The sequence below is a fragment of the Pituophis catenifer genome, unplaced genomic scaffold, assembly GCF_029215685.1.
Source record: "Pituophis catenifer annectens isolate HBS135680 unplaced genomic scaffold, rPitCat1.0.hap2 SCAF_4, whole genome shotgun sequence".
In the NCBI taxonomy this organism is placed as follows: Eukaryota; Metazoa; Chordata; class Lepidosauria; order Squamata; family Colubridae; genus Pituophis; species Pituophis catenifer.
The window spans coordinates 115,247,015-115,262,134 of NW_027256884.1; the positions used below are offsets into that span (position 1 = coordinate 115,247,015).

A 15,120-nucleotide genomic window follows, 5' to 3' on the forward strand; every position below is an offset into this window, starting at 1 on the left:
CTAATTAAATCCTTAAGTGGAAACAGTAAAGGGAATCATATAAAACAATATAGAAATAAATTTAAAAACAATTGGTTGAGATGTGTAGAATATCATTTAACAGAGATACATGCAAAGTTCTTCATTTAGGAAAAAATAATAATAATAACTTTATTGTCATTGTACGTGTATACACAGTATACCCATACAACGAAATTCACTTAACACCCAAAGACCAGGTCCAACACACATAACAATCCCCAAACACACTCCCACCCACCACAAATTCCCCACCCCTAAACCACCCAAACATCCACACAACAGACCAACTTATGCTGTCCAACAGCTCACTGATGGTGGCCCTTTAGTTCATTGTTGAGTGCAATTATAGCTCTGGGATAAAAACCATTCAGAATACGTGCGAATCATAAAGAATCATAAATGCAGTTATATGACAACATATCTTACCGTATTAAACTCCTAGTACTTGTGATAAACATCTTGGAACAGTAATTAATTATAAATTGAAGTGAGGTGGCAGCAAAAAGAGGAACATGAATTCTCTTGGAAGATTTTTTAACATTCCTAAACTAAAGTATAGAATAATATTGCCCAGAAAAGTAGTAGATTCAAACAAAGATTAGTAAACCATCTGTCTCAAATATTTTGGATTTTTGTACTGAGCAAAGGGCTGGACTCTATGGCCTCAGTGACCTATTCCAACTCCAGGATTCTCTGACTAGTTACGGGGTTTTGTACATATCTTCCTCCTTTCTAAACTCAACCTAAATGTCAGTAAAATAAGGGTTTCCCAGGAGTAGATATCTTTGAAAGACCAACAGACTACATGGGATGCACACCCCAGGAACATCCTTCTTTCTTGCAAATTCTGTCTTTATTTTGATTTTTAACCTTCAGTGGTGAGACCTGTGTAAGGTGAAGATAATGCTAAGCATTACTATTTGAGTATGTTCTCATAACTGGGGGGGGGCTCTTCCTTTTTTTAAATTAGCCCAAGGAGTTGTGAAAATGTTATTGCTCATGGATGAGTCTTTCCCTGATTGCCAATCAGAGGCTAATGAGTCAGAACAGAGATAAGTGTTCAACTCCTATATAAACTGAGGATGGTCGAAACCCAGAAACATTCAAAGGAAATAAATATTTTATAGGACAGAAAGTGTCTGCAGTGATTTTAACTATGACAGGACTCTCAGTTTGGGTGTTCCTGTTTCTCGCCTGCAACTTATCGGCTTTTGCCACTCCAGTGGATTCACCGATCAATGATGCTGACATGGATTTAGTGAAGGTAAATATACATTCAAAAATTGCTGAAATTTTAGCTGAACTCTAACTTTACTGAACTCTCATTTTAACTTTTCTCTCCTGGACTAGTTTTTCCCCCTATTGATATCAGATTTACCTTCGTGTCTCGTGAGATGTGTCTCATCTTTTTACTATGCCTCGTAGTAAAAGTGTAGTTATTTAAGGTTAGGGCAGTGGTGGGATTCAAGTAATTTAACAACCGGTTCTCTGCCCTAATGATTTCTTCCAACAACCAGTTTGCCAAACTGTTCAGAAAGTTAACAACCGGTTCTCCCGAAGTGGTGCGAATTGGCTAAATCCCACCACTGGGTTAGGGTCCATTTCTATAAAACAGTCTGTCCTTAAGCTTGCACCATCATTAAAAAAGGCTAAATCTCTTTAGGGGTTCATTTTGTTTAAAAAAAAAAGTAAGCTCTATTTTTCGGGACTTTAATCTTCAAATTTATGGGAAGAATCTTCATGGACTTCCCCAAAGCTATAGAATGATTGTTGGATATGCTGGGTATGATTTTATGTTATTAATGTCCACATGGACATCAGACCCATCCACATGGACATCAGATCCGTCCACAGGAAGGATCTGAGAATTATAGAAGTCCATCAAAATTTCCCTCGCTTGGTTTCTTTTCGTTTTAATTTATTTTATTTTTTTTTAAATTCTGAGTAACTTTATTTTTGTTTCCTATCAGAAATACTTAAAGACCTTCTACCAATCCAACGATGAGAGAAGCCCTAAGATCCGTATGGATGAAAATGAAATCTTGACTAAAGATCTCAAAAAAATGCAAGAATTTTTTGGCCTGAAAGTGACTGGAAAGCCTGACCTGAAAACTTTGGCAGTGATGAAGAAGCCCAGATGTGGTGTACCTGACTTGGGGTCATTTGTTCTTTCAGATGGCAATCCTAAATGGGAGAAAACCAGTATTACCTACAGGTAAAAAGATTATGGTACTTAAAAAATAAAACCAGGTATCAGCTTAACATACAGGTAGGGGTATCGGGGGAGGGGGAGACAAAAAGTCAATCACATGATTGAATCCTCGCCCCTTTCATGTGTATGTCACATGATTGCCATCTTCCCTTTTTTGAACTTCAAAATGCATCAAAACAAAATATGAGGTTTGATCAGTGGTGAAATCCACTTATCTTCGTTACCGTTCGGGAATGGGAGTGCGCGGGAGTGTGCACGCACTATGAATGTGCACGCCTCTTCTGCGCATCTGCAGAACCTTCTGCGCTTGCATAGATGGTAAAAAACTGGGACGTAATGACATCCTGGAGGGTGAACGGAGCCTCCCGTCGCCGGCACTACCAGTTCAGGAAGCCGAATACAACCGGGAGGATTTCACTGCTGGGTTTGATTAGTCTTAGCATCCAGTCCATTTAGTGATGAGAAATTTCGATTAATGTTTTCCGAACTTTCTTATTTTATAGCGCATTTTGCATTTTCAAAGACCTGTTTAAGACTAGGAGATGTTCAGAAGCAGAATCCTGTTTAGTATACCAGGGATCAGCCTGGCCTCTCTCTGACAAACAGTATTTACTTTCTGAAATCAGAGAATGTTTATCAGTCAAACTAAAAGCTTTAACATCGATTGAGCTGGAAGAAGATGGGGGCCATCACATCCAGCAGAATCTCAAAAAAAACCCCACCTTGTGGCTGGAAAAGAAGCAACTTTTGCAACAAATCACTTTTAATTTAGTATTCGTTGTTTTTTTAAAAAAAGAAACCCAAAGAGAAACTTCAGAGCAGCAAATTAAATCAGAATCCCAAAAGTTAAAAAGAGATCCTTTCTGCTCACTGGGATCCAAATCATTGTTAGGTCTGCCATTATTATTATTATTATTATTATTATTATTATTATTATTATTATTATTATTATTATTATTATTATTATTATTATTATCTCTTTTATTCATTAAACATGAAATTCAGTCAACTGAACATTTAAAAATGTGTCACAAATACGATTGACTGGTGCTAATGGTTGATACGGGTTGCTGCCAGTGTCCTAGGTATCAACCAAATATCTTCTTAAAATATATGATGTTCCGAGTAGAGCAGTTTTTTGCAGTTCCGCTGGTGTTATTGCAGGAAGCTGCAATTTCTTGATGTGTTGTTGTTGTTGTTGTTGTTATTTACTTTATTCATTAAACATGAAATTCAGTCAACTGAACATTTAAAAATGTACCACAAATATTATTAACTGGCACTGATGGTTGATACGGGTTGCTGCCAGCATCCTAGGTATCGATCAAGTATTTTCTTAAAATATATGATGTTGTTTATTTTTATTTTTAATTTATTTTTATATGCCGCCCTTCTCTGGAGACTCAGGGCGGCTTACAATGCGTTAAGCAATAGCCTTCATACTTTTGTATATTTTATACAAAGTCAGCTTATTGCCCCCACAAACCGGGTCCTCATTTTACCCACCTTAGAAAGGATGGAAGGCTGAGTCGACCTTGAGCCTGGTGAGATTTGAACTCGCAATAATTGCAGGCAGCTGGATGTTAAATGCTGCCTTAGTAGGAGGCATTAGCCTCCTACGCCACTCAGGCTCCAGTTATATTGTTATATTGTTATATTGTTGATATTGTTGTTGTTGTTATTTGGAAAGAAGCATATTACTTTAAGCCCTTGTGAAGAGAAATTTTGCTAAGGCCTTCCCAGACTCCATTTAATATGATTAATTTCCATTTGAGTCACTTCGGTCTAGTGGTTAAAGCAACAGATTAGAACGTTGGAAACCATGAATGAATTCAAATCCTATCTTAGCCATGAAAGCTGGCTAGTTTGGGGCCAGTTATTCTCTCTCAGCACAATTCACCTCACAGGGTTATTATCTGGGGAAAACAGGAGGAGGAAGATGTGTTGGATACATTCAACCCCTTGAGTTATTTGTAAAAATAATAAAGGTGGGATATACATAAAATAAATGTTTGATTCAATAAAAAAGCATTGCTTTCTGTGTAAAACAGAGCTGTCAAACTCGCAGCCCATGGGACAGATGCGTCACATGCTGGCCATGCCCAGTTTAGCAAAGGGGGAAAAAGTCCCGATACATCATGTGATGATACTGTGATGACGCGAGGTTGACACCCCTGGTGTAAAAGATTCCTTTCCTGCAGGCTCAGACAGGACTGAGATAACTCTGGAATCCTGGAAAGCTGCTGTGACTCGGTATCTCCAATACTGGTTTAGTTAGACCACTCTTGTGGCTGCCTAATAATTTACTCCTCTTTCATTTCATAGGATTGTAAGCTACACTTCAGATATGCCTCAATCTGATACAGATGAAGCCATCAGAAAAGCATTTGAAGTCTGGAGCAACGTGTCACCTCTAACTTTCACAAGAATCTATGATGGTGAAGCCGATATCATGATCTCTTTCCATACCAGAGGTAACCACATAGGTTTAGCCCTGAGCTGAGCCTAGCTTCAGGGACCACTGTATAAGCAAAATAAATAAATAAATAAATTGCCTAATTGAACTTCTTACTACATCTACATTTAGACCATGGTGACAATTCTCCATTTGATGGCCCTGATGGAATCCTGGCACATGCTTTTCAACCAGGGAAACACATTGGTGGAGATGCTCATTTTGATGAAGAAGAATTTTGGACAAAAGATGGCCCAAGAGGTATGTCAAAATCATTCTTGAACTGTAAACATGTAGATTATGCAAGGATATAAGCACCTGAAATTTATCTACAGATGCAGCCAAATGAGATGATAGACCTGGAAATATCTGACATCTTCCCCAATATAGGCTACGATCCAGGGGTGAAATTCAGCAGGTTCTGACAGGTGCTGGAGAACTGGTAGCGGAAATTTTGAGTAGTTCGGAGAACTGGCAAATACCACCTCTGGCTGGCCCCAGAGTGGGGTGGGAATGGAGATTTTGCAATATCCTTCCCCTGCCATGCCCACCAAGCCACACCATGCCCACCAAGCCACGCCCACAGAACCGGTAGTAAAAAAAATTGAATTAAACCACTGCTACAATCTCGAAGAACCAGAATGAACTGGGAATTTATTTTATTTATTTAAACTGTAAACCAGTAGTTATCGCAAGTAGTTGGCAGTAACTGAGCAGGCTGAATGGTACAGAAATTAGACCCAATTCTGTTTCAAATCCTGCATAGCTTCCCCTCCATAAAGAAGGGTTTTAGTTTTTCCTTTCCCATCTCCTCAAGTCTTCAGATTTATCTCCCAACCCACACTGCCTTCTCTATTGCAGTGACTTTATTCTGTTGCAAGCAATGGAAATGAAGTTTACATACAAAAAGATGAATGAAATATGCTTTAATTACCTATACAACTCATGGGAGGGAACCAAGCCCTTCTCCTTCCCTGTCAACTATGATTACTAAACCTAGATGGGAATATTCCTTTTTCTTTAAATGCTAAATGCTGAATTTTGATTTTTTTTTTTTTAATATGAAGGAGAAGTAGATCAGTTGTGAATTTCTTGTTGCTTTCTTTAAAAAGGATTTTCTTTTTCATTTTTTCCCTCTAGGCCGCAACCTATTTCTTGTTGCTGCTCATGAGTTTGGCCATTCGTTGGGTCTGTCTCATTCCACGGATGTTGGGGCCTTGATGTTTCCTAACTACTCCTACACGGCGCCAAAATTATTTCGTCTTCCGCAGGATGATATCAATGGCATTCAAGCCATTTACGGTAAGGCCAAGAGAAATCAAATCCTAAATTGAATGGGATGTCCTTAGACTAGAAAGCATGCCTTGGTGAGCATTAGTGGCACAGTGATTAGAATGCAGTATTGCAGACTCGTTGCCAGGAGTTCGATCGGCTCAAGGTTGACTCAGCCTTCCATCCTTCCGAGATTGGTAAAATGAGGACCCCAATTGTTGGGGCCAGGAGTGGTATTCACTTACCTTCGCTACCGGTTCACAAATGTGAGTGTGCGCACAGAGAGTCAAAAATGGGACATGATGACATCCGGTCAGGTGGGCAGAGCCTCCCACAGCCACCACTACTGGTTTGCCCAAACCGGATAAAACCGGCTGAATACCACGACTGGTTGGGGCCAATAGGCTGACTCTGTAAACTGTTTAGAGAGGGCTGTAAAGCACTGTGAAGCGGTATATAGGTCTAAGTGTTATTGCTATTTTGCAACTTGATTACCAAATGTAAATAAATATTTGCCAAGCAGTACAAGCACTGCTAACTGCAAGCTCCTATTCATTTAAGTAAGATTTCCAAAAGAAAAATTTTGGATACCTTGGAACTAACATATTCTTCCCAGGTATATTCCTTAAAATAGTGTAATAATTAATTTCATTATAGCTAAAATTCCCCACTACTAGCAAAGTCACATTTGAATTCGTACTACTCCAAACACTAACATTAAGGTCAGTGGTGGGATTCAAGTAATTTAACAACTGGTTCTCTGCCCTAATGATTTCTTCCAACAACCAGTTTGCCAAACTGCTCAGAAAGTTAACAACCGGTTCTCCCGAAGTGGTGCAAACTGGCTGAATCCCACCAGTGATTAAGGTAGCAAATCTTGATAATTACAGCTGTTTTTAATATCTACTTAATAGCTTCCATATCATTTTTTATTATTATTTAGGAAAATCAGAAAGCCCAATACAACCAACAGGACCCTCTACACCAGAAGCATGCTCTGCTAAGACTACTTTTGATGCTGTTACCACCATGCGTGGAGAATATTTGTTCTTTAAGGACAGGTAAGTTGCGTTTTTAAAATACTTCTTATCGTTTGAGTAATATTTTCCCAATAAACAGGATATGACCCTTATATCAGGGGTGTCAAACTCAATTTCATTGAGGGCCGCATCAGGGTTGTGTCTGACCTTGGGGGAGTGGGGGGGGCATGGCCATGGGGTATGGCCATGGGATATGGCCAGCTTGATGTCACCTATTGAGGCCCTCTGCCAGGAAAAACAGAGCCCGGGCAGGCCACACAGAGGCACCATAGGCTGGTCCTTCGCTGTTTCCAATGCAGCCCCACAGGCCAGATCTAAGCACCCCGTGGGCCAGATCCAGATTATGGGCCTTGAGTTTGGTACCCCTGCCTTATATTATTAAGATATGGAACTCCAGCTAATTTTTTCCCTCTTTGAAAAGATGCCACATTTGGTAATATGCCACTTCTGTTTTACTATTAGGCACTTTTGGCGTAAGCACCCTCAGCTGTCCAATGTGGAATTGTATTTCATTTCTCTTTTCTGGCCAACTCTGCCTTCCAGTTTCGATGCCGCTTATGAGAACTTTGAGAAAGATAACGTTTTAATTTTTAAAGGTGAGTAATGAAAATGCTTTGATTTCCTTATAAATTTAACGAGACTTGCTCTTACCATAAGGAAAAAAGAGTTGTTAGGAAAGAAGGGGCATCCTTTGTTCAATATACCAATGTCTACTTTGTTAATCTTTCTTTTTAGGTTATTCTCACGTTTCTTAAATGTTCTTCTCTTAGGACCTCTTTCCACATTTAAAAATTACAGGAGACCCCAAAAGAGCTTTTTTTTATGTGTGTTGTATTTATCAATATTTAATCCTATTAACAATTAAAAATGATGCCTTCACTGCTGCTACTAGTTCTCAAACTTGTTTGATGGGCTGTGACAAATGAAGGCAAAAATATACATGTCCCAGGATTATATTGCAAGATCTAATCTAGGTTGGTAAACCAGGATGAGAGGTTTTATTTTCTGAGTTTTCAGACTTGTGCTGGAGCCAGTGGTGAAATCCAATTTTTTTTACTACCAGTTCTGTGGGTGTGGCTTGGTGGGCATGGCAGGGGAAGGATACTGCAAAGTCCCCATTCCCTCCCCACTCCTGGGGGAAGGATACTGCAAAGTCCCCATTCCCTCCCCACTCCTGGAGGAAGGATATTGCAAAATCTCCATTCCCTCCCCACTCCTGGGGGAAGGATACTGCAAAATCCCCATTCCCTCCCCACTCCTGGAGGAAGGATATTGCAAAAACTCCATTCCCACCCCACTCCTGGGGGAAGGATACTGCAAAGTCCCCATTCCCTCCCCACTCCTGGGGGAAGGATATTGCAAAATCTCCATTCCCACCTCACTCTGGGGCTAGCCAGAGGTGGTATTTGCCGGTTCTCCGAACTGCTCAAAATTTCTCCAGAACCTGTCAGAACCTGCTTGATTTCACCCCTGGCTGGCGCCCATCCTCAAGGAACGTCTTTGTAGCAGAGTGTGTATTTTAAAACTGTATTATTTTTTTAAAGGATGGGAAATTATTTTGGTTTGGTGGACCTTTGATAGGGTCATATGGGAATGGAACCTGCAATGGTTATAGAACTACATGTTAAGAAACACTGGCTTATGCTAAGCCATACACCCCAATAACTGGCTTCATTGATCATATTAAGCCAAACCTGAAACACACACACATATCTCACATTATGGTTTTCTACACTGACTGAATTCTTCCCAGTTGATAAATAGCAATAGCAATAGCACTTAGACTTACATACCGCTTCACAGTGCTTTAAGCCCTCTCTAAGCAGTTTACAGAGTATTGCCCCCAACAATCTGGGTCCTCATTTTACTGACCTCGGAAGGATGGAAAGCTGAGTCAACCTTGAGCCTGGTGAGATTCGATCTGCCAAACTGCTGGCAGGTGATCAGCAGAAGTAAAGCCCTAGTAAGACCACACCTAGAGTACTACATCCAGTTTTGGTCACCACACTATAAAAAAAAATGTTGAGACTCTAGAAAAAGTGCAGAGGAGAGCAACCAGGATGATTAGGGGACTGGAAACTAAAACATATGAAGAACGATTACATGCACTGAGCATGGCTAGTCTAGTGAAGAGAAGGACCAGGGAGACATGATAGCAGTGTTCCAATATTTGAGGGGCTGCCACAGAGAGGAGGGGGTCAAGCTATTTTCCAAAGCACCTAAAGGCCAAACAAGGAATAATGGATAGAAACTGACCAAGGAGAAATTCAACCTAGAAATGAGAAGGAACTTTCTGACAGTGAGAACAATCAACTGATGAAACAGAAGTTGCCTTCGGAAGTTGGGGGAGCTTCATCACTTGAGACTTTCAAGAGGAGATTGGACTGCCATTTGTCAGAAATGGTGTAGGGTCTCCTGCTTGAGCGGGGGGTTGGACTAGATGACCTATAAGGTCCCTTCCAACTCTGTTAATCTGTTACTGCACTCTAACCACTGTGCCACCACCGAACAAATTATTCAGAACTAACTCATAGCCTAGTCTGACTTCGTGCTGGCATCTGTTTAGCGTGACTGGAAGGCAGATAACTCAGTTCTTGTCTTGTCCTGGCCTCCCTCTGCCTAATTTTCCAGCTTCTCTTCTGGTTTTTCTCTGTATTTTATCAAGATGGCTCTGCTGCCAATGAGAACTGCATTTCAGCCTGCTGGAAAGATCTAAGCCAGATCCCAACATCCTACAGCTGCCACTTGTTCATGTTTTAAAAAATTAGGATGGTGTCAAATCCTCAGAGAACAAAGGATTTCCCTTCTTTACTAACAAGTATTTATTGCTATCAATAGACACACAGACCCCTGAGCTATGAATGCCCACATGTAGAATTTTAAGCATCTAAAAAAGCTCCATCTTTCTTTTAAAACCAGTATCCAGTTTCTCCAGATGCTGCATATAACAGTGGGAAACATGACAAGGCTCAGAAGTGATGATTCTTTCAATATTGAAATAATGTTTTTCTTAACCAAACTTGGGGAAAGTCTAGAGCTGAGGTGTCAAACTGACAGCCCACGGCCCAGATGCGTCATGCACTGGCCACGCCCACCCCTGGTTTCGCGAAGGGGGAAAAAGTTGTGATACATCACGTGGTGACAACATGACGCCACAGGTTTGACACCTCCTGGCCTAGAGTCTCAAGAAATATAACTACGTCTAATATTACTTCTTCTCTTTTTAGGAAACAAATATTGGGTTCTAAGTGGATATGATGTCATTGGCCAGGCTCAAAGTATTTACAGATTGGGATTACCAAGAAATGTGAAGAAAATTGATGCTGCATTCAGCGATTCGGAAACTGGGAAGACCTATTTTTTCATTGGGAACAAATATTGGAGGTATGGATCAGCGTTCTGCAATCTTAATATGACTTGCTTACAATGTTGTTAGTCTTAAAGTATTAATCTTTAGGAAGCAATATATAATGGAAATGTAGTCTATAATAGTGTATTGGTAATCAAAAGAGGTCAAAAACTGCAAGATGGTGAGTATGCATTGTGATCCAAGCCCAAAGCCTCTTGTACATCAAGAGAGCATGAAAGTATAACATAGATTTTCTTTGACTAGCAACATCTGCTGCTGATCCAATCAGCTGCTATTCTGGAGGAACACAACCAAAGAGAACATGCTAGAGCAGGCCTGTCAAACTGGCTGCCCATGGGGCAGATGCGTCATGCACAGGCCACGCCCATCCCGGCTCCGCAAAGGCAAAAAACATTGCAATAGATCACAATATACCACGTGATGCAATCGAGTTTGACACCCGTGCGCTAGAGATTCTCATGTTTCGGTTCTGCTTACATTATTTGATGATATAAAGCAAAGCATATTTCCCATAAGGTTCTTTTAATGCTTAAATGCAAATGTGTGAATATTCTACTTGAATATTTGATTTAAAGGCAATCCAGTTGAAATTTGGTTAGGGTTTGTTTTTTTTTCAAAGCAAAAAGACCCCAAATAGAATAAAATCATGAGCTTTCAACTCATCTGAGTAGAGAAAAAAAAATTCCCTATTTGATTCTGGAGTCCAAACAGATTTAGTAACTGAATTTGGATATGCAACTTGGTTAAATCTGGAAATCCAAATTGAATAAGATCACGACAGATGGAGACAGGTATTCCCTGATTTGCCCATTCTTCATACCTAATTTTGGAACAAAACAAAACCTTCTCAATTTCTTCTTCCATTTGAGGCACTTCCAATGATGGCATTAAACAAAGGCGACTGGAGAACAAATGTTTTCTATTTGCCAGTCCGTTCTCAGGATAACAATCTCAATCTTGACTGGCTCCCTGGGATTTGGAAAGAGGTCCCATTCAAATGTGTCGCCCAAGGTCATTTTTGTCATTTGAAAAAAAAAATACCAGATTGGACTCAAGACTGTTAAATGAATTTATTTTCCACTGAAATCCGCTTTAAGCACGATTAACCTCTTCAATGGGAACTAAATCCAGTCATTTTAAACTGGACTTTTCCCACATTTCTTCCAGAGGTGGTATTCAGTTGGTTCAGACTGGTTCACCCGAACTGGTAGAGGAGATGCTATGCCATCCTATTTAGCCATGTTTTCGACGCTGGGCACATGTGTGGAAGGCACACATGCAAGCAAAGTGCATGCATGGAAGGCTGGGTGCATGCACTGAAGGTGCGCAAGCGTGTGAACCAAGCATGCATGCACACGGCAAACCAATGGTAACAATATCTGAAACCCACCGCTGATTTCTTCATGGCAGGCAGCCTTTTTTGGCTTGTGGCTGTCCTCATGATTCAGAAGCTGAGATAGGTTTTCATGACTCAGAAAGTGACTGATTCTCTGCACCTTCTTTAAAAGTACTACAACAACTAAACATCCAAAATTTGCAAGTAGTTTTTGAGAACACCTGGGTGAATTTATCCAGCATGGGAACTTTTCAGGGTCAGGTCCGCCTTTGAGATGTCCAAGCAATATCAGCAATGTAAGATAAACTGCAGTGTTAAAAAAAAAAAAAAAAACAGAAGGCAGCAGTGGGAAATCTTCATGGATATGCCCATAAAGTAATTTTTTACCTTAGAGAGAAAATTTGAGTTGAGTTGAGGAAATTTTCATTTCCTGTATTTCTTCAATTGATCATTACAACTTGAATCCTTTTTCCTTTAATTAAACAGTCTTCTATAATGCATTTCAATAATGACATTTGTAATCTCCATTCAGATACAATGAAATGGAAAAAAGCATGGAAAAAGGATACCCTAGAAACATAGCCCAAGATTTTAAAGGGATTAAACCCAGAATTGATGCTGCTTTGTATGAAAATGGTAAGTAAACGACTCAGTTGTTATGGTAGAGAAACAAGGTTTATCTAGGATCCAGGTTGACTTAATTTTTATTTATATTATCATCAGCATTATTAAATTAAAACTCGGACCACACGTCTAGTTTTTATCCCAGAGCTATAATTGCACACGTCTAGTTTTTATCCCAGAGCTATAATTAGTTCAACATTGAACTAAAGGGCCACCATCAGTGAGCTGTTGGATAGTATTATTTGGTCTGTTGTGTGGATGTTTGGGTAGTTTAGGGGTGGGGAATTTTGGTGGGTGGGGGGGTGTCTGGGGATTGTCATGTGTGTTGGGCTTGGTCTCTGGGTGTTATGTGAATTTCGTTGTATGGGTATACTGTGTAAATACGTACAATGACAATAAACTTTAGATATATAAACGTTTTCTTCCCAGTATAATAGAACATACACAATGGGTTTACACACTGCACTGGGCATTATAACTTTTAAACCTTCTGCATTTAGGAGGCCCTTCATTTTAGATTGTGTTCTTAGTAACACTCCTTTAACCATTTTGGATTTTTTACTTTATCTTCATTTTTAAAAAAAATCACATGAGACTTGTGGCACGCTAAGGACTAGAAAATGTTAAGTGTACAAAACATCTATCATCTATTAATTCAGCAAATAAAAATAAATGAAGCCTGTAGCTATATTCATGCCTTAAATCTAAATGTTGCTGCTGAATCATAGTTTGTGAAATAAAATACGAGCAGCCGAGATCTAAGGACTAAATCACAATTGATTGGATTCATATGGTGCATTGTCATGTGGCTTAATATCTTGTATGAACTCAAATCTTCTTAAATAGCTCAAATCTTCTTAAATTCATATTAGAAATCTGTAAAGAAAAAGTTATCTTTAGGTCTGAAAAAAACCCCAGTTTTTTTATTTATGTTTCTTTCTTTTTTTTCTCCCCCCAGGATATATCTATTTCTTCCGAGGAACAAAAGTGTTTCAGTTTGACCCTAAGAATGAAAGAATTGTTCGGCCCATTCGAAGAAGCAATTCTTGGCTGAACTGTTAAAGTATTTAATCAATGCTACCTAGAGTTTATAACTAATTCTGATTTACAGGCATCACAGAATTTAACAAGCTTGACTGAGAATGCAGTAATAACTTGTGGTTTTGTATTTAATATAAATGTAAAGCAACTTTGGCTGATTAACTACATTAAACACTAATATGTAAATGTAATCTATGCTGCTCATTGAATAAACTATTTATTGTGAAAGATATGGTGATTGCTTCATTTGTTTGAACGCATGCAAATATTACTACAGTATTACACAAGAATTACATTGCTGTACTCCGGAGTAACTAATTTAAGAAATTTATAAGGTGCTGGCTAAATTAGCCTAAAGCACAAAAAAAGAGAGAAAGAAATAATATTTAACCATATTAACTTCCACCTATAAAACACTTCATTTACCATGAATTGATCTGAGAAGTCACAGATCACCACTGAAAATGTTAATTCACTTCACTGCATGTGAGGCAATATGAGAAATTCACATTTGCTGTTTGATGTATAATATTAGTCACAGATGTAAAAATTTCTGGCAACACATTTTCATAGCACAGTCATCCAATGATGAAGTACATTTATGAATGAGACTTTCAGCCATCCTGACTTTCAGGATAAAAACGTAACTAAAATATTCTGCAGTGTACCTCATATACTACGTACTTTATACTATGGACTCCATAATAATACGCATTATATCACTATTATTTCCACATCACAATGAATCCTGTAGAATTCAGTCTGTACATTTAGGCCTGTAGGAAGAAGGCCTCTTACTGGAAGAAAGTGTCAATAATGTCCAAAGTGTATTTTAGAAAAAATAGAAATATTGGGAAGGTAAAAATTCTGGATTAGACCAGACTCTTATCAATCAGTACTTGTCAGGTATCTTTAGAGATGCAATTTTTTCAGGAGGCAACTGGACTTTCTTGTTTTTTCTTTACTGAATCTCTACAGACTTTTAGAGATGCAACACGACATTCTGTGTAGGGCAAGCATTTTTAGAAGAATATAAACAGCTACAAGACAAAAGTGCCATCAATTCAGTGATGACTTCTAGTGACTGTTTACATATAATCTCAGAGTTTCTGTGGTACCATATGAAAGCAGTTTTCCAATACTGATCAAATTATCTTCATATTTTCTGAATGCTTTCTTGCCTTTGGGAAGGCCTTTCTGTTTTTCTACCTCATTCTCATCCTACCTCAGGGGACTCAAGGGGACTCAAGGCTAAAACATATAAAGAACAGTTGCAGGAATTGGGTATGTGTAGTTTAATGAAAAAAAGGACTGGGGTAACATGGTAGCAGTGTTCCAATATCTCAGGGGCTGCCACAAAGAAGAGGGAGTCAAGCTATTCTCCAAAGCACCTGAGGGTAGGATAAGAAGCAATGGGTGGAAACTAATCAAGGAGAGAAGCATCTTAGAATTAAAGAGAAATTTCCTGACAGTTAGAACAATTAATCAGTGGAACAATTTGTCTCCAGAAGTTGTGAATACTCCAACATTGGAAGTTTTTAAGAAGATGTTGGATAACCATTTGTCTGAAGTGGTATGGGGTTTCCTGCTTAAGCAGGCGGTTGGACTAGAAGACTTCCAAGGTCCCTTCCAACTCTGTTATTCTACTCTATTCTATTCTACCTCATTCTCACTCTACTTCATTTGGGGACGCAGGGCCTTTCAGAGCTTTAATGATTATGTGGAGAAAAAGGATGTTATTGACCTTAT

The 15,120-nt window shown here is 39.1% G+C and overlaps 1 protein-coding gene across 1 annotated transcript; it reads left to right on the top strand.

Annotated features, from left to right (window-relative positions):
• The first annotated feature begins 1,177 nt into the window (after window positions 1–1,177).
• LOC139316264 (interstitial collagenase-like) lies at window positions 1,178–13,392 on the top strand. The gene is made up of 10 exons (XM_070942884.1): window positions 1,178–1,285; window positions 1,992–2,236; window positions 4,559–4,707; window positions 4,821–4,949; window positions 5,829–5,990; window positions 6,904–7,021; window positions 7,463–7,596; window positions 10,228–10,384; window positions 12,239–12,342; window positions 13,289–13,392. Exons 1-10 carry the CDS (start codon window positions 1,178–1,180, stop codon window positions 13,390–13,392), a joined length of 1,410 nt encoding a protein of 469 aa, XP_070798985.1.
• The last annotated feature ends 1,728 nt before the right edge of the window (window positions 13,393–15,120 follow it).

Excerpts from the sequence above, each read along its gene's own strand:
- LOC139316264 (XM_070942884.1), top strand. The coding sequence starts at position 1,178 with ATGACAGGACTCTCAGTTTGGGTGTTCCTGTTTCTCGCCTGCAACTTA. Across the intron at positions 5,991-6,903 it reads TGGCATTCAAGCCATTTACG|GAAAATCAGAAAGCCCAATA; the intron begins GTAAGGCCAAGA and ends ATTATTATTTAG. Across the intron at positions 12,343-13,288 it reads TGCTGCTTTGTATGAAAATG|GATATATCTATTTCTTCCGA; the intron begins GTAAGTAAACGA and ends TTCTCCCCCCAG.